At 39.4% G+C, this 22610-nt stretch overlaps 1 protein-coding gene across 1 annotated transcript in view; it reads right to left on the bottom strand.

The window, feature by feature from the left end:
• The window catches only part of LOC131068653 (sodium/proton antiporter 2), a 158069-nt gene that overhangs the window by 82204 nt on the left and 53255 nt on the right, over positions 1 to 22610 (bottom strand). The window contains exons 2-4 of the mRNA XM_058003889.2: positions 15753 to 15929; positions 15454 to 15582; positions 14950 to 15126 (exon numbers count right to left, since the gene is read on the bottom strand). Of these exons, the coding sequence (XP_057859872.2) occupies positions 14950 to 15126; positions 15454 to 15582; positions 15753 to 15929 (483 nt within the window). The remainder of the gene's footprint in view (positions 1 to 14949; positions 15127 to 15453; positions 15583 to 15752; positions 15930 to 22610) is intronic.

A 22610-nucleotide genomic window follows, 5' to 3' on the forward strand; every position in this document is an offset into this window, starting at 1 on the left:
GTCCTTGTCTTGGCCTGGTCTTCTTTCAACTGCAAGACAAACCAAAAGATGATTAAGGACACATAATAAATTCATTTCAACATAGCATTTTACACCTTAAATCATCAACAAAAGATATTAAAATGAAGCTCGCTCAATATTCTCCCAGGGATAGGCCCTATAAGAATTTTGCCCTAGACCCTCTGGAAGGGTCAGGAGCAAAATTCCTTTTTTAGGCTTAATCCTCCATCTTCTTCACTTTCAATTTATCTTGCAAGGCTTAAATAACCTCCCTCCAGTCTTTCATGCCTTAGGAATCAAAATCCTATCTTGACACAAAGGGGAAATAGTGATTTTGATGAATTTCGCTCTGGACCCTTTGGAAGGGTCAAGAGCGAAATTCTCATTTTGCTTGCCCATTCACACCCAATTTGACTTTCTTCACTTCATTTCCTCTGGATTCCCTCACATTGAATTCATTCCCCATCTTGGCAACATTGGTTTGATCTTCACAAGGCCTACAAGGTCAAATTCGCTCACAAACCTAGCCAGGGACAGGACCTATCCAGAATTTCGCTCTGGACCCTCTGGAAGGGTTAGGAGCGAAATTCTCATTTTAGCTCAAAATTTACACTTTTGATGGTCAAACATCTTTCCATGGCATTCCAAATAGCTTCTCTCACCCTAGTCTAGGCCTGACTTAGCACAAAATTTGGAGAAAAGGATAGTTTTTAGAATTTTCGCTCTGAACCCTTTGGAAGGGTCAGGAGCAAAAATCTTATTTTAGGCTTATTTCCTCATTCTTTCAACTCCAATCTGCCTCCAAGACCAAGGACACATTGCCTCACTCCTATCTAAGCCATAAAAACCAGAAACTTGACTTGATTTGCAAGGGAAAAAGGGTGATCCTAGGAATTTCGCTCTGGACCCTTTGGAAGGGTCAGGAGCGAAATTCCTGATTTGGCTCAAAATTTGCATTCTTGGTAATCATTAGCAGTTTGGAATCATTCCTAAGGACTTCTCTCATCTCATTTCACTCTAGTCTGCAATTGCCTTGGCATAAAATTGAGGAAAAAGGTGGTTTAGTGAAATTTCGCCTTGGACCCTTTGGAAGGGTCAGGAGCGAATTTCCATTTCTAGGACAAAATGTCTACCTTTCATTGCTTTCAAACATTTGCAAAGGCAACAACACGTCCTTTCTTCCTCCCAACATGCCTTGGATATCAAAATTTGGTCAAACTATGGAAGAAATGAGTTTTAGGTAGATTTTCGCTCTAGACCCTTTGGAAGGGTCAGGAGCAAAAATCTTAGTTTAGGCTTGATCACTCACTTTTCCAACTTCAATCTTCTCTGGAGGCAAACATAGATCATTTTCCACCTAAGGAACAAGGATTGAAGCCTAAGCAAGGTCAAAAAACTAGGTTTACAAGGAATTTCGCTCTGGACCCTTTGGAAGGGTCAGGAGCGAAATTCCCTCTCTAGGCTTGAAATTTCATCTTTTGTTGCCTTCCATCATTCCTCAAGGAAAGAACATGTTTATCCTTCCTCCAACATGCCTTGGACACTAAGAACTTGGCCTAACAAGGAAGACAATGAGGTCCATGAAGATTTTCGCTCTGGACCCTTTGGAAGGGTCAGGAGCGAAAATCTTATTTGAGCTTGATTCTCCATTTCTCCAACTCCAAACCACCTCAAGAGGCAAAGACATGCTATCCCACTTTCATCCACGCCATAAAAAACCAAGGACTTGACCTCCTCCAATGGAAAAATAGGTGTTTTTAGGAATTTCGCTCTGGACCCTTTGGAAGGGTCAGGAGCGAATTCCACTAGTTGGCTCAAAATCCTTCACTTTTGATAATCATTGATAAGTCAAAGTCATTCCTAAGGACCTCTCCATCAAAACTCACCTTAGTCAGCACTAGGCTTGGCACAAAATTGGAAAAAAAGGGTGGTTTTGAGAAAAGTCGCTTTGGACCCTTTGGAAGGGTCAGGAGCGAAAATCTCATTCTTAACTTGATCCTTCATTTTTTCAAAGCTTTCAAACATTTCCAAAGTCCAAACATGACCACTCTTCCCTTCAAGATGCCTTGCAAATCAAAATTTGGTCAAACTAGGGAGGAAATGAGCCTTAGGAGGATTTTCGCTCTGGACCCTTTGGAAGGGTCAGGAGCGAAAATCACAATTTGGGCTTGATTGTTCATTTTTCAAACTCCAATTTTCTCCTGGAGGCAAATATAGATCGTTTTCCATTTAAGGAGCAAGGTTTCAAGCTAAAACAAGGGAGCAAATGAAGTATATAATGAATTTCGCTCTGGACCCTTTGGAAGGGTCAGGAGTGAAATTCTCTTTTAGGCTAAAATCTTGATCTTCAAAATCATCCAACTCCATCTCAAGGCAAAAACATACTAATTCATCTTCCAACGTGCCTTAGAGACCAACACTTAGTCAAAATTAGAAAGGAAATGAGAGCTACAAAGATTTTCGCTCTGGACCCTTTGGAAGGGTCAGGAGCGAAAATCATGTTTTGGGTTTGATCCTTGACTTTTCCAACTCTCATCCTCTTTGGGAGGCAAACATAGATCCTTCCTCATGCATCTCCACCTTCGTTCTGATTCTTGCTAAAGGAAAAATGAGTGTTTTCAAGAATTTCGCTTTGGACCCTTTGGAAGGGTCAGGAGCGAAATTCACCCTTTAGGCTAGAATCCTTCATTCTTTTCACCTTTACTCATCTCCTAAGGCTAGAACATGTCAAAACACCTCTATACATGCCTAAGGAACTATGAATTTGGCCATGATACGTGAGAATTTTGAGGTTTTCAAGGATTTTCGCTCTGGACCCTTTGGAAGGGTCAGGAGTGAAAATCATGATTTGGCTAGCTTCTCACTTAGGTTCACTTCATTCTCCACCAAACTTGATCAAATCAACTTCCTTCTTTCACTATCAAGATATTTCATCACCCAACTAGGTCCAGGCAAGGTCGGACTAGGTTTTAAGGCCAAAGGAAGACAACAAGGGAAGATTTCGCTTTGGACCCTTTGGAAGTGTCAGGAGCGAAATTCCCATTTGAGGCTAGCTTTCATCATCTTGAGGTCCAAAAATTCCTCTTCAAGGCAAATATGTATCAGAACCTACCAAACCATGCCTTAGAAGCTCCTAACTTGGTCAAGCTAAGAAGCAAAATGGAGGAAATATGAATTTCACTCTGGACCCTTTGGAAGGGTCAAGAGCGAAATTCACATTTGAGGCTATTTCTCACATATTTTCTCGTCCTCACACTTTGGACAAACTTCATTAGGCCTCCTTTCCTCATGATCATGCAAATTTCTCCTTTAGGCTGACATATAGCCCCAGTTTTTGTGGAAAATAGGGTTTTACATGAATTTCGCTCTGGACCCTTTGGAAGGGTCAGGAGCGAAATTCCCATTCTAGGCTCAATTCACCCTCAAACTGGCTTGACTTTGTCCTAGGCTAGATCCTTGATTCATTCCTTCCATATCTTAGCTGAATTTGCTCAACCACTCACTGACTTCCTAGGACTCAAACGGGACGCCACTAGCAAAAACTAAGCCTAAGGAAGACCTTGAAGGAAACCTGTTGACGTGTATTTTGTACACAATCATACACAGAATAAAATACCCAAGGGTACCTTATCCTCTCTTGAATAAAGCCTCTGATTGCTGAAGATGTCGCAAAAAAAGGATCAATCAGGGTGACTCCAATGTTCTTTTATGTAGGGTCTCTACCTGTGGATAAGCACCAGTGGTCGTTGTGAATGCTGTTTCATCAAGGGGCCTTACGTCCTCCGATTTGCAGGAACAGAAATTTCCTAAAACTAACAAGTTCTCAAAAAGATCAAAAGGTAGAGTTTACAAGGGATAAATTCTAATCTAATCCTATGAATGACCCAATGTAGGCTAGACTTGGCAAGATTCTACCAATTTCAATATTGCCATGAAATAACAACCTAACTGAAATTGATGCGATCTTCTAAGGTAACAAATGATTTTTCAATTCATCAAGGATCATGGACACTACCACAAAGGCACATATCAAAGCTCAATGACGATTGAAGGTTTAAGTAATTCAAGTATCTCCAGTTGACCACGCAAGGCGTTCCTACAATCAGTAAGAAGCTAGTGGTTTGGAACGTGAATCTTACCAAAATCAAGCCCAACACTTAGTCCTTCAAACTTAAATACTACTTCGACTGAGAATGATTCAAAAAAACGAACAACCATGAAGATAGCCACAAGAATTGCAATAAAACACCATAACTTCAATATTTTATTGATCTCAAAGCCAAAATAGACAACAATTGCTTGAAATTCCTTCTTCAATGCTCAATCTTTCTACAAAAATAACTTTCTTCTCTCCAAAAAGCTCTAAACTTCTAACTATTTCTTATATTCTCTCTAATCTCTAATTTCTAATTACAAAATGAAAATGAGGGAGGGTATATATAGCATCCTCAATTACAATGAACGGCCCAGATCAAAAGAAGATCAATGGCTGAGATTTTGACACCTAAACCCTAATTAGGGTTTTATTACAAAAGTTCCCCTTTTATTGCACAATATTAAATGCATAGCCAAATATTTAATTTGGCACAAAAATCTAGGAAACATAGACCAATGACAATTAAGGTGCCATATCATCTATAACAACCTCTCTTCTAGAACTTTATTCCCTTTCCAATGCTCCTTTTTAGCATATGCAATGAATCTGGACACGATTCCCTCAATCTCAGCAATAGGAATCTCGGGAAGATTCCTCATTCGTTCTTCCAAGTGAATAATCTGATCAAAGGCCTTGAGAAGAGCTGCGTCCCATTCAGGTTCGAGTTCCTTAATTTTCTCAATCAGGAGCATAGTAGTAAACATTTGATCTCTTTGCTCATCTGTAATCACATTCTCATCCTTGCAAAAGATGACTTTGACCCTTTCTTCTATTTCTTGAAGATCCACATCTGTCTCAACTTCGATCCTTCTGCCAAGAATAGTACATATTACCCCAAACGCCTTGTCCTGGATTGGATGGATGACCTCCTCTACTTGATTGCATTTGGTGTTGGTGTCCTCGAAGAGAACTTCCTTCATCTGGAGTAAAGTAGACCACTGGAGTAAATTATGAGCTCCTCCATCCATTATCTTTTCTTGTGCTAAGATCTTTCTTGGTGTTTGCCTGATTACTTGAAGAACAGGAATGATAACATCTTTAGTATGAGCAAAGGCGGCTACTGTTATCATTAGGTTGTGGATGATCTCAAGGACCTGGATAGCTCGATGGATGGTCTGCATCATTCTTGTTGCAAACTCAACGGCAACTGTATGGGATTTGTTAATCCAAGAGCTCATAAGCTGGACCAAGCTCTTAACTTTCTCTGCTTCACCAACTAATTCAAGGGGAAGTGCTTGCACGGGAGATACTGCTGGATCCTGACGTCCCAAAGGCTGACTGAGGTGACTAAAGTAGCCCCTGCAAGCACTGACCTCTCTCTCAAGTTTTCTACTCTTTTCCATCTCTTCCTTAAGTTTATCTTTAAGTGTTTCAAATGAATCAGTTGCCTCATCCAATGCCTGCTCGGTGGTGAGTGGACCAAGCTCAACGGTTTCTACATCATACTCTTCTGCAAGGATCTCACCCTCATACTTGTCCACTGCCGGTGTAGCTATCTGCAACTTCCTGGACCCTGTTTCATCTCTGATCATCTTGGACATTTTGGTGGCCTTCCTCTTTTCAGTTACTCCTTGAGAATCTCCAACAAGGCTATCTAAATCAATCACATTATCTTCGTCTTCGATCACAATTACCCTTGTTAATCTCTCCTTCAACCAATCTAGAATGGTGGACCTTGTTTCTCTAACTTGTATTTCTTTAGGTAGTGACTCTTCTTTCCGGAGAGGAGATGTCGCTTCATCATCATCCTTGTCTTCATGTAGCTCATTGACCTGGGGAGATTGACTTGATGAACGTTGAGATGCCTGTCCTTCTTCAGGTTTATCATTTTGAACCATTGACTCCATAGATTCCTCAACTTCAAGTGTCCTCTTCTCTTGTCGAGAAGATGTGCCAGATGAGCGATCTCGATTGGCCTCTTGCTTCTTCTTGGAAGATTCTCTTTTCTCAGGTCTTTCCTTCCTCTTCGCACCTCTATGATGGGGATTGCCTTCACTTACGCTTCTGGGGTGAGGATTGCCTTCGCTTGTGCTTCTAGGATGAGGATGGCCCTCACTTACGCTTGGTGTTTCTGACGACCTTTCCTCCAAAGTAAAAGTCATTGATATATTTTGCTCTCTCAACTTTTGATGTTGCACATCAACCCATCTGCGAGTACAGGACAAAACTGGAGCCATCAAAGTTTTCAAGTCCACAACCTCAGGTTCATTCCAATCTATCTTTACTGCCTTGTCCTCTCTATCATAAGAGGATTGGAGGTGCCTGCCACTGTCCTGAGCTTGATCGGCCACTCTGTAAACTTTGCATTTCCTGATGAAATCCAAAGGCAATCTGGAATGCATCTTTCTTTTCACTTCTAAATCATCTGAGAGATTCATCCAAAAGTCTTCTACCTGACATTCATGTTTGTACTTTCTACCAACTGTCTCCTCTATATGTCCATAAGGATCAAAATTCTCTCTCAATGAAAAGAATGAAAATGAATATAAGGCCAACTCCCTTTCTGCATCATCTAAAGCTGGAACATTAGGACATACCTCAACTGAATTCCCTAGTATGATAGGTACGGGAATCCCATTTCCATGCCTGTGTCTGAATGCCTTCGCATAAGCTGCCAACTGCCTAGTCACCTCAAGTAGTACTATTCTGTCTGTCGGATATCTTGGCAACATATATGGAGGTGAAGGACACCCATGAACTCTAATATATGTAAACTTCTGGAATTGGATAAACCAAGCACCATACCTCTTTACAAGTTCTTGTGAATCCTGAGATAGCCGATTATGAATCCCGCCTTGCAGTGTCTTGGTGATGTTCATTGTGAAGGTATCATTGACTAACTTGTAATTATTCCTAGGTGTATGATGCAAATGAACATAAGAGTCACAAACTCTGACTTCTCCAGGTCCTCTTCCAATTGCCCCTCTGTGAGGTAGTCCTGCATATTCAAAACTCCTGATCAAGGCATATATGATGTACGAGCTCATGTGGAAGGATTTAGTAGCCTTCAGTCTTCTCAACTGTACGTCCAAGCAATGGCTAATGATTCTAGCCCAATGAATTGTTCCTTTTCCTTGAACTATCACTTGGATGAAGAAGAACATCCACTTCTCAAAATAGAAGGCTTGAGGAGCCCCTGTAACTCGATTGAGTAAGGTTATCAAATCTCTGTACTCCTCCTGGAAGTCAATCCTATGTGGTGTGTTGGGAATTTTGCTCAGGCGAGGATGACTTTTGAGTAACCAATTCTTGTTGATGATGCTCAAGCAAGTGTCTGGATCATCTTCGTACATGGATCTAGCTCCTTCCAAGCTTTTGTAAATCATATCTTTATGTTCTGGTAGATGAAGAGCTTCACTGATGGCCTCATCTGAAAGATAAGCCAAAGTGTTTCCTTCCTTGGACACGATCGATCTTGACTGTGGGTCATAATGGCGAGCACACTCGATCATCAGCTCATGGCATTGGATTGCTGGAGGGAAGCCGGCCGCCTTGATAATGCCACTCTCAATTATTCTCCTTGCAACAGGTGATGGCTTTCCAATGTAAGGGACCTCTCGAAACTTCTTCACACTGAAGTTTCCCAAGTTGGTATCTCCAATGTTGCTCCATTTTGACACGATCTTGGTCTCCATTTCTTCATTCCTTTGATCTTCCTTCATGAGGGCTGGACGGCTGGTGGATGCTCCTGGCTTTGGGGTTGCCATCTTGACACCTACACAACATTTCATAATGAGCAATATACCTTGGAACGTAAAAAATATAGATTAAGTTTAAGCTTTAAATTTAGGAAACTTCATGATAAATCTTTGAATTATCATTTCCTAAATATGACGATTATGCAATTGGAAATTCAAAATTTCAAAATTTCAAAATTAGGCTAGGAAGATCTTGCCATACCTTTGTTTGAGAACTAGCTCTAAAAAGATGCAAAAAATAAGCAAGTTTGCTAGGCAAAAATGTGGATCGAAGTCTTCAACGTGAGCTTCCTCTAGCAATTTCACCACCCTTAGCCTTCAACGTCTTGAGGAACGTTCGCTCCTCCTCCAACCTCCAACAAAGTTCGCACTCCTTCTTGGATGAGATTTCGCACCTCTCCTTGGATGAGATTTCGCTCCTCTCCTTGGATGAGATTTCGCTCCTCTCCTTGGATCAAGATTTCGCTCCTCTCCTTGGATGAGATTTCGCTCCTTCTATTGCTCCTCCAAATCGCACTTAAACAATGATTGAATGATGAATCAAAATGTTTCACAATACCTCCCTTATATAGGCGCTCACCATTATACTCTCCCATAGGCCGACATGGTGGAAATGAAGCAAATAATAAACAAAATTAAATAGAAAGGAGGCCAACCTTTATAAAATATTTAAAATAAAACCCCAAGCGCACCCCTTTCATTTAATAATTTAATTAATTAATTAAATGCCTTTGCAATTAAATTTCAATTTTTTAAAAGGCTAAAATTAATTATTAAATACCATGCGCACTTATTAAATGTCAATTTAATTTCAAAATGTTTCAAGGTTTTATCGAACTTGGCATTTAATGCAACTTGAAATGATATTGGCGCCCAAGCATGGAAAATAATGGATAGTAACAAGATCGCTCTGGTCCCTTGGAGAGGGACAGGAGCGCCCCCTTCATTTTGGCCTCACACTTCTTGTTTTTTATGTCCAAGACCTCATTTCTGACGTCCAAGATGGCATTTTTACTTAGAATTTCGAGTTCAATTTATCCGATCTTTGAAATGAGTGCATTTTAAAGCATTTTCGCCCTGGTCCTTGAGTGAAGGACAGGAGAGCTATTTAGTTGATTGTGCAAATTCTTGATCTCATCGTCCTTGAATTATCTTTAAGGCACAACACATGCTTTCCCCATTTTATCTTAAGTCGTGAAAATGAGAAATGGTATTTTAATCGTTAGGCTATTAGGCATATTGAACATTTCGCTCTGGTCCCTTGGAGAGGGACAGGAGCGCCCCAGCCATTTTTTATCAACTTGATGGCCTTTGTCACTTCATTCCTCCGTGAAACCTTTTAAACATCACCTTGACCTTGCGTCTTGACTTGGATTCGTCCGAATTTGGAGAGGAAGGTTGGCTAGTGTGTTTTTCGCCCTGGTCCTTTGGTGAGGGACAGGAGCGATTTTGTCTTTTTGTCCTTGATCCTTGTCTTTTTAATTGCCAAGTCAATTTGCGAGGTAGGCAAGGATCATCCTTGTTTGTTCTATGCATGTTTAACTTGCCTTCCAAGACAAAATGAGCTCCTCCAAAGATTATCGCCCTGGTCCTCCAGTGAAGGACAGGAGCGAATTTTATACTTGAGCTTAAAATTGTCGACTTTTGACGTTAACTCCTTATCCATCGTCTTCCTAAAGACATTTTGGACCTTGCATGACTTTGCCTTGATATGGTTTTGGAAGGAAATGACTAGTTTAATAGAAATCGCCCTGGTCCTCCAGTGAAGGACAGGAGCGAACTTTAGTCCATGGCGCAAATCCTCAATCATATTGATACCAAATTGTCTTCAAGGCGTAAAATGTTATTGCTTACTCCATCCTGAATGTTTGAAACGAAAGCGGCATCTAGAATTAGGTACTCTTGAATATTTCGCTCTGGTCCCTTGGTGAGGGACAGGAGCGCTTTGGCCATTTCCATCAAGTTCTCGTGGTCTTTGCAACTTTGTTCCTCTTCGAAGCGTTCCTAATATCATCTCCATCATGCGCCTTGGCTTGGATCCGACCAAACTTGGAGAGGGAGTCTTGACAATCTATATTTCGCCCTGGTCCCTTGGAGAGGGACAGGAGCGTTTTTGCAATTATAAGTTCAATCATTTTTTTGCTAACTTTCAAAACTCTCTTCAATGGATTCATTATGCCTTCTTTCACTCATCTCCAACATGAAATTCGTTCTAACTTTGCGGGAAATTTGCCTTATGAGGAAATCACTCTGGTCCCTTGGAGAGGGACAGGAGCGCTTTGGCCATTATGGGCTCACTTTTCGTTTTGCAACCTTCAAAATTATCTTCAAATGGAGTGACTATGCCCTCTTTCCTTCATATCAATCTTGAAATTCGCTTTACTTTGGCCAAAAACATGTCTTGAGGGAAAATCACTCTGGTCCCTAGGAGAGGGACAGGAGCTACCTTTGATATTCACTTTGGTCCCTTGGTCAAGGACAGGAGCGCCTTAGCCAATTTGGGTTGATTTTCAACTTCGTAGACGGCTCAAGTTATATTCAATGAACAAAGCCTTCTTCTCCTGACCTCCTTAAATCGCAAAATCACTTAAATCTTGTGTGGACAACGCAAGTTTGGAATTCAAGCTCCGGTCCTTCAGTGAGGGACAGGAGCGATCCTTGTCATTTTAGCATATTTCCTTGTTAGTTGGTCGCTCAAATTATATTCAATGGACAAAACGTGCCCTCCTTGACCTCTTCCAATCAAAAAAATGTCTTGATCCTGCAAGGACAGTGTAACTTTGAAAAACAAGCTCCGGTCCTTCAGTGAGGGACAGGAGCGATTTTGTTCCTCAGGGTCAAATCTTTAATCTTTCATTGCCAACGACGAAGTCTGGATATTCAATTACGTTCACTTCATCTTCCATTGCGTCCTTGATGCTCCATTTCGATCAACCAGGGCCCAAAATGACCTAAGAAAACCATTTCGCCCTGGTCCTTCAGTGAAGGACAGGAGCGATTTGGTTTTAAACTTAAAAAAACTTGTCATTTTGGGTCTTTAAAATCTTCAAAATCTTTAATCCATGTTCGATTTGTCCTCCTGGAGACCCTGCACAAAACAAATTAAACAAGTCAATAACCAAGATGCATAAAATATCACTTTCGCCCTAGTCCCTGGGTGAGGGACAGGGGCGATTTCACCTCTGTAGGCCAAAATATCCACATTTTTAGTCTTTAATCACTCGACAAGGCAAAATTAGGTCATCTCCAAGGCCAGGGGCAAGTTAATAAACCTTCAAAAATTTGGTCAAAAATTCACCCGGACAAAATTGCATAATTCAATCATTGAAATGCTAACACTTAATCATAACTTGAATGTGCCCTCGAAATCTTAACTGGACCCATCCTGAGACAAACTTGACCCTCTGGCAGGCTCATCTTATTTCAAAATTGCAATCAATGCGAGGATGCTTAATAATCTGTCAAAATTGGACTGGACTTTGGCTTGAAAATATCAAAGGAAACCCTAAGGCTTAACCCTAATCCAGACGACTCACTCATTTAATTCAAAACCCTAAAGCAGAGAGAAGAAAAGGCAAAACAAAAGCAAAAAAGAGGGGGTCCCCATTTTCATGGGGCGATGTGTGAAATGGTCACAACAAAACCCTAACTTGGAGCACCCACTGACTCATCCTATCTCAAGAAGAGCCTGCTATCCAACGATCCCTCTGACAGCACTCAAAACACAAACGCTAAAAGACAAAACCCTAGAAAGCAAAAAGCAGGGGTCCCCATTTGCAATGGGGCGATGTGTGAATACGTCACAACAGAAGGGTCAGGACAAAATTTCCTAAAATGCTCAAATTCTTGACCTTTCTCCAAATTTTCAAGTGTAGACTTGGTTGTTAGGCATTTCTAAGGGCAAAATAGGTCAGCATCACATCAATCAATGCCTAGAACTTCATTATTCATTAACTGAACCAATCTCAAATCCTCAAAGGAAAAATCCTTGATGATACTCACTCACAAACCTTCATTCACTTCCTTAACTCAGAGACATAGGTCTCAAAATGCAAGACTCCTAGCAGGATATAAGGACTTCCTCAAACTCAATCAAGACTTAACCTAGAAACAAGAGCAAAGCCTGACCTAGAGAAGGCTTTCAAAGAGAACCTGCCCTGGACTACCTACTGACCCACCTCAACTCAAGCAGACCCTGCTATCCTAATGAGCCCCCTGGCGACCCTTCAATGCAAAGACTAATAGCCAAAACCAGGCAACCAAGCAAACTAAACTAACCCTAGAAAGCAAAAAGTAGGGGTCCGCATTTGCAATGGGGCGATGTGTGAATACGTCACAACAATTCCTTACTTCCCCACTAGTATTTGATATTCTAAAACCCAAATCCCCAACCTCCCACTCCTTCGTTGTTTATAGATATACAAATTTTTGCTTCCCCTTGCACTCAATATCACCAACCCTTGATACCTACTACCTCCAACTATTACATACTCTTGGTATGTGAATCCTCAAATCCCTAGAATATTGCACCCTTCACGCACATGGATTCCCAACCTCTTGGTATTGAACCTCAAGAGTATTCTCTACTCAATTTGCTAGCATGTGTTTCCTCAAACCCCTACCTTTTGGCATGCTTTTTCACAAAAAACCATACATTTCAACAAAGGAATTCACCAATCATCAGGGCCCACTAGGGATGCCATTAATTGGCCCAAATTTGAATATAAAATAGTGGGAAACTTTCAAATGACTCTTAACATGAGTGGGGCCACACTAAGCCTCCAACCTTTATATAAGGCAGACACTTACATCGATTTGGATCATCTTTGGACACAATATCAACAAACCCTCAATTGCAAAGTCAAGCACTTATGTTCACCTATTGAATATAAGGATGAAAACCCTTCGGTTCTATAGATCAATCAATGAAAACCCATTGGTTTCCTCGAGTTTATGGCAAAACCCCTTTGCTTTCCTAACGACAACTTCACACATAGGTTGCATCCGCATTTCAAGCTTAGTGAACTTCAGCATTTGGACTTTCAACATTCTAAATATATTTGTAATTATTGTAATCTTTGCTATTAGCAAAAGCAACAAAAAATTGTAATCATTGAATGAACTATTTGAATGAAAAATTGCACCCAAACTAGAATATATGTGTAAAATCAATATGAACTTGTGTTGTAGTTCTTTCAGATTTGATCATTTTGGTTGAAACTCAAATACAATATTTCAGATCTGAGTGTTTTCACATAAATATTTAGCTAAGGGTCATTACAGGGGTATTAGAGCCTTGGTCTTGCCAACCTATAGGGTAACCAAATTGTTGATGCTTCCTTGTGAAAGAAAGAAGGGAGCAAAAAGTCACAAGAACAACATCCAAATAAAGAAAAAAATATTGCAAAAGGGAAAAGAATAAGCAACAAGTCCACTCATGAGGACATGACCAGACAGTATCAAGGTCAATAGGGATGACAGAATTATTGGTACAAGTGCTACATGCTATAAAAGACTTGAAAAACTCAAGGCCTACGAAAGCATCTCTAGGAGAAGGGAGCACATCTACAAATAGCAAATCATGATTAAATCAATGCAAAAGCCATCAATACCTATATTTTTGCAAAATGAGGCAAATAAAGATGTCATGTCCCCTTCTCAAAATTGAAGATTGGATTGAAGACCCATAGCGGCATAAGCCTATTCCTAATTCCCATAGGCTAAAGGACATGATAAGGAAAATAAATCCAATTTTATGTTTCGATAAGGAAGACTTTATAAGGCCAATGTAATGGTTATTTTAAAAAAGGACCCTGTTAAAAGGAAAAAAGAAAATTAAAAAGTAAATATGAACCCAAAATTGGTGCTTATAAATAAAAGGCAACTACTTAATAAAAGCCATCTGTTATCTTCATTTGAATATTCAACATGGCATGCTTTGCCTTGGTTCTTCAGACAGGACATTACATAATATATTTTATGAGTGATAGTACGACCAAACTCAAGAAAAGCTTCAATCGCTATGTTTATAAGTATTCTACATCATTGGTGTGATTTATTATTATTTAAATATATTCTGAATATTAAAAGAGGTCTTTGTAGTATTTTGTATTAGAATTTCAAGGTTTCAAATCTTCGCCATTATCAAAATATATTTGATAATTATAGAAGTACAATAGCAGTTGTCCTATATATTTATTGCAGCATTGCATAATTTAAAAATAAAAAAATAGGTTGCATAATTTATTAAAATATCAAAAAGGGTTCATTACAGTCGAAGTTGAAACAATCAAGAATTTGAAGAGACAACTGAAAATGGTACATCATGGGGCATTTTGTTACGTACAAGTAAATATTGTTTCTCTAATCAAAAAGGCATTTTAAAACTACAGTTCGGACTTGCAAAACCTCCACTTTCGACGATTTTTTATCTCCAATCTTTAGAAGCCATAGATTTTGCATACAGGGACAAAACAAGGTGTCGTTTTTTTGAACTTGCATAATTTATCAAGAGTATTACAACAATACAAAAATATTCAAATTTTGATGTTGTCAAAGACCTGTTTGGAGCTATGACAAAAAATGTACTTAGTTTGCCATGGAATCCAAAACAAAATTGAATCTTTTTATGGATCATGTTACCTTTGAAAATATTATTAGTTCACTGAGGCCAATAATTTGTTGTGAATGAAAAGTGAACTAATATGATATGGGTGATCCAAGAAGGCAGGAAGCATAGCAAGCAGCCTTATTAAATATATTGGTGATAATGGGTGATAGATAATATAAGCCATGGATAAAAAATTTCAAACAGTTAAGCCTGCAATGTGGTAGTTAGAAATATGCAATTCAAGATTTAAGCACAAATAGATGCAATTTACCTTGGCACCTTGAAGAATGTACATAAGAGATGTAAAACGTGGATTGGTCCAAGAATGAGCTCATGAAATAGTCATTTATTTTACAATCCTGTTAAGTTTAAAACATGACACTAATGTCCCACATTAACATGAACAAGTAAAGAAAAGAATTAAACAACATTTTCAAAAGAAAAGTAGAAGCATATGATGTGGTGAAACTAGAACAAAAACCCACCACCCAAAGAAGTAAACGAGGGTTCCGAGTGGTGATATTATCAGTCACCAACTTGAATCCTTGATGTGCATCAATTATCTCAACTATTGTCATTGCACCAAGTAAGAAGAATACTATCTCACTAACTTCTGCAGATGTTGTGGTCAATTCCCCGACAGCTATATCAGGTGATGGAGCCTGGCATACAAAATCAATAATTAATTACTCAATATCAAATGTAAAAATATAAGAATATAAACAAAGAGGAGGAGGCCTATGGCCTTTGTTGAGCTGCACTGAAAAAAAGTTAAGGTTCACCTATGTTCTTGTGTGAATCTAAGGCTGCTCAGAAGAATTGGTGACTCTATTTAAAGTAGAATAAAAAAGATATGATGAGTTGCTAGTTCCAAATCTCTTTCTGAAAAATAGATTAAGAATGATCTATGAATAGCACAAAAGGAAACCAAGTATACAGAATAAATCATTATTTAAGTCCTAAAACAATATGGAAGATAGTAGACTTACCCCAATACTCCTAATCACCCATAAACTAACAGCCATCAAAAGTCCAACACCACTCTTATTAAAAGCAAGGGACTCCTCAAAGATAATACCAGCATATCCCAATGCAAAAACCAATACCATTGCAAGATTCTGCATTAAACAAAGAATTATATTTCCATTAAGCATAGACATGTTCATATATAAATGGTTTTAACTTTTAACTGCATCGCTAGTAACACCTCATGATAGACTGAAATGTTAATTGCCAAACCTTTGAGCGCATTCAGTAATGGAGTGGCTAACATGCATTTCACAGATACCTGATTATCAGTTACCCAAGAATGATTAATAGCTGCTGCTCCAACAGCAACAGAGCCAAAAATAGTAAGAGCCTTCAGTAAATCGGTCTTTGGCTTGTAATTAGCTTCATAATCAAGTGAATCCATTTCATCCACCGAACATAAAGGATCACATGTTCCATATCCTGAGTCCAGGCCCTGCAATGGCAGTTCCAGTAATTTTAGCAGCTACAACATGCAATAAATTAAACTTAATGAAATTTTTGAATCTAAACACATAAAAAATAATTGATACAGCAATTATCAAGTTTCAGCCAAATTTTCAAGACTTACAGCAAGATCCTTCTAGTTACAGACAAATGCAAGGAGATTAAATTATACTAAAAAATAATTACCAGGAGATGGGAAATGTTATTAATAGGGAGACAAGAACGGGTGCTTGTGGATAGTATAATTCGTATTAGTTATGTTTTGAATATCACCAATGGATATGATAATATGATTCTAGCTACTTGGCAACTATGGAGGAGTTTATGTAAAACCTTTGCACCCAAGGAAAGGAGCAGCAGGTTGGAATTGTTCCCTTGTTCCAGTTTTTCTATAAGAGCATTTAGGAATAAATGAATCAGTTGTGATATAATATTGCAACTTTGTTGAATTACTCTACTACTCTCATATAAGTGTATGTGATCAGTTTACTCTATAGTAAATAGTTGTTTATTCAACTAATAGTAAACACATTACAAATTTGAAGAAAGGTTTTACACACAATGTTTTGGTTTATTTTGCACTAATATGTGTATATTGAAATGCTAACAAACTTATGAATTGGATGTATATTGGGAGAGTTCAAACTATTTTTCCCAATGAGTGATACATAAATAATGGTCACTCATTGCACCCTTGAAGTAAAGTATGTTGCCTAGCCTCTTTGAGCATCTCCATTGGCAAACTTGTCTCTGGCCAAGAATTATATTCATATTTAGCCATTTGTTCCTCAAAATGATCACTTCTTTGAGTCCATGTGGATGTAAATGATGTTGGTAGTGGTACTCAAGAAATAGTCAACTTCTCTATTTTTTTAGCATTTAGACATGCCAACTTCCTTCTTCAAACACTCTATGAATACCACTCATCTCCTCACAATCAAGGATGATAACAAAAGGAGTCATGGAGAACATATATTTACAAGATATTCCAATCACCTAGATTTGTTTGCTAGAAACTCTCCATAGACACCTAAAATTGTCCTAGCTTAATTAAATAAATATTTTACTTATTTAATTATTTTATCCTAAGCCTTCTATTAATTAAATAGATTTTTATTTATTTAATTAATTCATATATCCTCTTCTAGTTTTTTCCTATTTAAATAATTATTTTTATTTATTTAAATTATCCTAACCGCCTCTCTAATGTTTTCCTATTTTCTATCCCTACCTTTTAATCCTAGCTGACAATTTATCCTTTCACCTCTTAATCCTATCCCTCCATTCTAAGGTGTTCTCTATATAAGAGGATTCCTTCATCCTTGCTAAACCTTACTAATGTGTCTAATCAACCTTCATGCAATCAAACAATCACGTGTCTACACAACCACAATCTGTTCTTTGTTGAACTCTTGTGCACAATACAAAATCTGAGAGCAACCATATCAAACAAGATCAATGGAGATAGGAAACAATGGAGATCAAATCCTACTAAGCATGTGAATAGTATAATCTTTCATGTTTTTGATGTTTTGCACGTTTTAGGTTCTTCATTGGTGTATGGTGGATCTTAATTGTAGAACTAGGGTTTTATGTGGTTGGATCTTTATTTGGTTTTACAATAGTTTGTCATTCCATTTTTACCATATACACTCTCAATTCTAAACTATCTATGTGGAGCATTTCCGAATCTTGCTGATGGCACCATCATCAATCTCAACTATCTTTAACATCATTGGAATCATAGCCTTAGAACACCACTTTGTCAACTATGATGAAGCACTTTATTTTCAAGATTCCTATCTACTATGAAATCTAGGAACAATATTATTGCTTTCACAAAAACTCGAGAGTGTCAATAACAGCCTTTTCCCATTACCCTAACCAAAGGTGCTCCACTCTTTACTATAGGAAGCAATCACTTTTATAAAGTAGTATTTATAGGGAACTAGAGATTATTAAATTAACTTCCTCCTTTCAACCTATTCCAATTCTTGTAGGTATCAAGAATTCTTTGGTTACAATAGGTACCTACATGGATGGTGAGAAGTCAACTAGACTCTATCACACACCATGTGAAACTACTTGCAAACTTCCATCCTCCTTCCACACTAGATGAGGTGGGTCTGTTCTACAGAATATAAGGTCCACTAGATCTTCTTGCCCACAATCTAAGTGGTCTAGACAAAAATGCACATTAACTTACTCTCTACTAATAGAAGATCATAAGCATTTTCATGTCCCCCTAATTAGGTCGGCCTCCAACAGTTTGTTTAGAAGGGTGTTTCTAAATACCAATTGCAATATTTAAATAAATATAATACTAGTTTAAATAAAATATTTGAGTTTTCAAATTCGGTGCCTAATTTTGGACTGATCCATATTTTAATAAATGATGAAAAAAAAATAATAATAATTTATTTTTGTTAACCTAGTTTAGGCCCTAGCGCCTTATTTCAAAACAAGTATAAGTAAGCTTTTGTTGGTTGGGCATAGGAGAGGGAGGAATTGACAAGAATTTTAAAAGAAATTCTTGAAGTGGATTGTTGGGATGAAAACTCTAGCTGCCCACTAAAGTTAGGACCCAAACTCTAACCTTGTCTTGTCTATTTCCTTACAAATCTGCAATTTGTCATGAACAAAAAATTTTGACAACAAACCCAACAGGTGTTTCACCAGCAAATCAAGGCAGGCTTCATAGCATATTGAAGGCACACATTGTTGGGCCACAAGCCCCAAACTCACCATCAAGTCAAACTCTACTACATTTCTCATGGCAGCTAGTCCCATTTTTTGAGAAGTAGAACAGAAATCCAAGGGTTACTGTTGTCATTTTATAAAACCCTTGGTCTATCAGTGAGAACCGATCAGAGATATGTTCCATGGACCAACGCTGCCCCAGTTGATCAAGGATAAAAGCAGTGGAATCATGGTTTGAAGTGTTGCCTTGTCGGAAGTTCCTAGGCCCTCTTCTTCTCTTCCCCTGGAACTCCGGAACCCCGAGGTTCCGAAGTTCTTTGCCTTAGCCACTTTCTTTCTTGCTCCGGAACTCCAGAACCCCAAGGTTCTGAAGTTCCCTTCCTTCCCTTAGCTTTTCTCCACTTTCTTCGGAACTCCTGAACCCCGAGGTTCCGAAGTTCTTCTCCCTTCCCATTCCCTTCTCCGGAACCCCGAGGTTCTAAAGTTCCTTCCCTAGCTTAGCCCCTCCTCTCCTTAGCCCTTCTCCCTCCTCCTCCGGAACTTCAGATTCTAGTTCCGAAGTTCCTTCTTTTCTTCTCCCCTTTCCCGGAACTCCAGAACCCCGAGGTTCCGAAGTTCCTTCTTTTCTTCTCCCCTTTCCCGGAACTCCAGAACCTCGAGGTTCCAAAGTTCCTTTGCGCAATTCCCCGGAAACCTCCCTCCTAGCCCTTCTTCCTTCTTTTCCCGAAACTTCGGAACCCCGAGGTTCCGAAGTCCTCTTCCTCGCTTCCCCCTCTTCTCTCCGGAACTCCGGAACCCTGAGGTTCCGAAGTTCCCTCCCCTTTTGCCTTCTCTCTCTAGTTCTTCGGAACTCCGGAACCCCGAGGTTCCAAAGTTCCTTTTCTTCTCTTCCTCTCTCCATTCCGGAACTCCAGAACCCTGATGTTCTGAAGTTCTTTCCTTAGCCTTTTGAAATTCTCCAGAACCCCAAGGTTTCGAAGTTCCTTGCTCCTTCCCTTGTCTTCCTCACTTCGGGAGTCCGAGCTTCCAAAGTCTCCGGACTTCCTTCCGACTGGCGACACTTCCGGATCGTGTGATTGACACTCAAGGCTTTTAATGCTCCGACAGTTTTGGTGACTTGTGCACTTTCTTTTGTGGAGCCACAAGGGTGCATTAAATGTTTTTGGCAGGATTTCCATCAAGGAGGTACGGGGCCATGATTGGTGACTTATGTCATGTTTGACTTTGGAAGGTTAGCCAATCAACCTTCTCAGGATTGCCCTTTGTGGTTATGGCTAGGTTGCTTGCATGTACAAGTCAAGTGCATGCACTTCCCTGCACTTCCAGACTGACAAGTAGGGGTCATGATCACCCTTGTAACCATTTTTTCTATATAAAGGCTGTTAAGCCTCATTGTACAGGGTTTTCTCCCTGCTAGCTTGAGCTATTCTATGCTCTCCCACTTCTCTTGTATTTATCTTGCATTTATGCAACTGTAAGTTTGGCCATTGGCCTTATAATTAATTGAAAATCACCATTCTTGCCTTCTTTCAACCTATGTATGTTGTGTATGTTTTCTTACCTTCATTATAGGTGTATGTCTTGTGGCTTTTCTCTCCATATATGCTGTGTTAACTTGTTTTTTGAGTGTGACTTGTGGGAATCCTTCTCCCCTCTTGACACTTAGCGAATTCTAACCTCCATACATGCATTGGAGTCACTCATGCAACTGAATTTTGTGTATCTCCCGGGTGTTTCTGTTAATTCTTTGTGTCATCTCGGTGGGGAGAGGAACAATCTCTTCTTGGTACATCACCTCCTCCTATTTCTAGCATTCTCTCTTCCCTTTACCTCTGCAAGTTGTTTAGGTAGGCTTAGGAATTAGTTTTACAGTGTTGAATTGGTTCAACACCTGCACCTATTTGAAGAAGGAAGCTGTCCTTCTCCGGAGATTCAACCCCTTGCGCAAGGTCCCACACTTCAGGGTTGTTTCCATGTTTCACAAGGTTGCTGAGTTGATAGCTTAGCAAGGGCGCAAGCTTTTGTGATAACAGTTTTTGGCACACCCGGTGGGACATCATTCGAATTACATACTAAGGATTTAGTGCTATTCTTACTATCTCCACCTTAAGACACAATCATCTTCAAGCACTTGGCCACTCTGCTTACTTGTTGAACCCCGAAACTCCAAGCTTTCCGTTACTAGTCGCTGAACTCCGGACCTCGGACCCCCCGGGTTCCTGAGTTCTCTCAGCCTTGCAACTTCGGAACCCCCAGGTTCCGAACTCCCGAACTTCCTCTCCCCGGAACCTCGAGGTTCTGAGATGCCGAAATAGTCATACTCCGCAACTCCGGACCTTCGAACGTTCGATGTCGATTGCAGATTTCATGCCCAGAATTCATACAAGGGCGTCTTCTAGAGGCAGTTTCCAATTCGTAGAGCTCCTATCTGCAGGCTCTAGAAGGCAGAGAGGTAGACCTTCATTGTCACCAGTCAGGGGTGTAAAGGTTGTAAACACTCATCTCCCAGGTCTCGTTCTACTCCTCCATTTACAAGACCATTACTACCAAGGGCTCCCACCACTCATATCAATAGACCATTGTTTCACATGGCAAGAAATCAGGTTTTTGTTACCTTCAATGGAGGGAGTCCCCTTATTTTGACTCAATGGAGTCACATACCGGTGGCTGTTGTTGGCATTCTACACTCTAATGAGAATAGTTGATGTTGTCATTGATGGCAACCAACCAACAACAGGTTTCTACTTATACACTGGCAGACACTTTCATCGGCATCCAGATCACACCGGAAATGAAGTATACCGGCACTCAGGCTGACATGGGATAAAGTTTTGCTTAGATGAATTATATTGTAAATGTAATTAATTATTTGTAAGCCAACTTGGTATATTGTAAAGACTCATATATGTATGAGAGCTCATAGGTCATTTTGTATTATGGTAGTATAGTAATGGATAAGAGATTATTGTATGAGGTGATATAGTGGACAGCGAAGGTTTTGGTTAAGGTATCTGACTGAGCTTAAACCGATACTGAACCAGGCATTTGAGATGCTATTTGAGCAGTACATTGTATTGGATTTAATTATCCATATTGTAGTCAGTGAGACTCTTTTGAGCAGTGCGCTCCAGGTAGTTGGCCTTCCTGCATGTGCAGGCCCCTATTGTAAGTAATATTTATTCATATTGGCCAGTGAGTAAATATTGTGGGTCACAAATCCCACCGAGGTTTTTCCCACACCGGGTTTCCTCATTAAAATATCTTGTGTTATGGTGTGCATTTATGCTGTCTCTATTATTTCTGTTTACTGCACTATTTCTTGTTTATCGATACATTGTTTTGGGTTGCAAAGTTATAAATAAGTTCAAATATTTAACTAACCGGTTAGACACTGATTCACCACCCCCCCCCCTCTCAGTGTCTTTGGGACTGTCATTGAATCTAACAATTGGTATTAGAGCCTGGTCCTCTATTTGCAAAAGCCTAACAGCTTGAGGAAGATTCTGAAACCGGTACAGATGGAGAATTTAAGAAAATAGTTGGAAGGAGCTCTTGAAGATTTTGATGCAAAAAAATTGAAGAATATCAAACTTGAAGATGATCTAAGGACTGCTAAGGAATTCATTAAAGGACTTCAAGAGAACCTGGATATAGCACAAAATAAGAGAAAAGAACTTCATGAGCAAATGCAGAAACATGATGATGAAAAGGAAACTCTTAGTGATATTGCAAACAAGTGAGGCAAGAGAACACTAACATGAGGAATGAAATGCAAGACTTAACCATGAGGCTATGTAAGGATATTGAAGACAGAAAGAAGAATGAAGAAGATTTGACTAGGAGACTTAATGATGGAGGTAATGAAAATCTGAGACTTCGTCATGAAATTGATATGCTAAAGACAAATCTGATTGACATGCAACATGATAAAGAAGAGCTTGTGAGACAAGTTGGAATTCTTGAAAATGAA

This window comes from Cryptomeria japonica, chromosome 6, assembly GCF_030272615.1.
Source record: "Cryptomeria japonica chromosome 6, Sugi_1.0, whole genome shotgun sequence".
In the NCBI taxonomy this organism is placed as follows: Eukaryota; Viridiplantae; Streptophyta; class Pinopsida; order Cupressales; family Cupressaceae; genus Cryptomeria; species Cryptomeria japonica.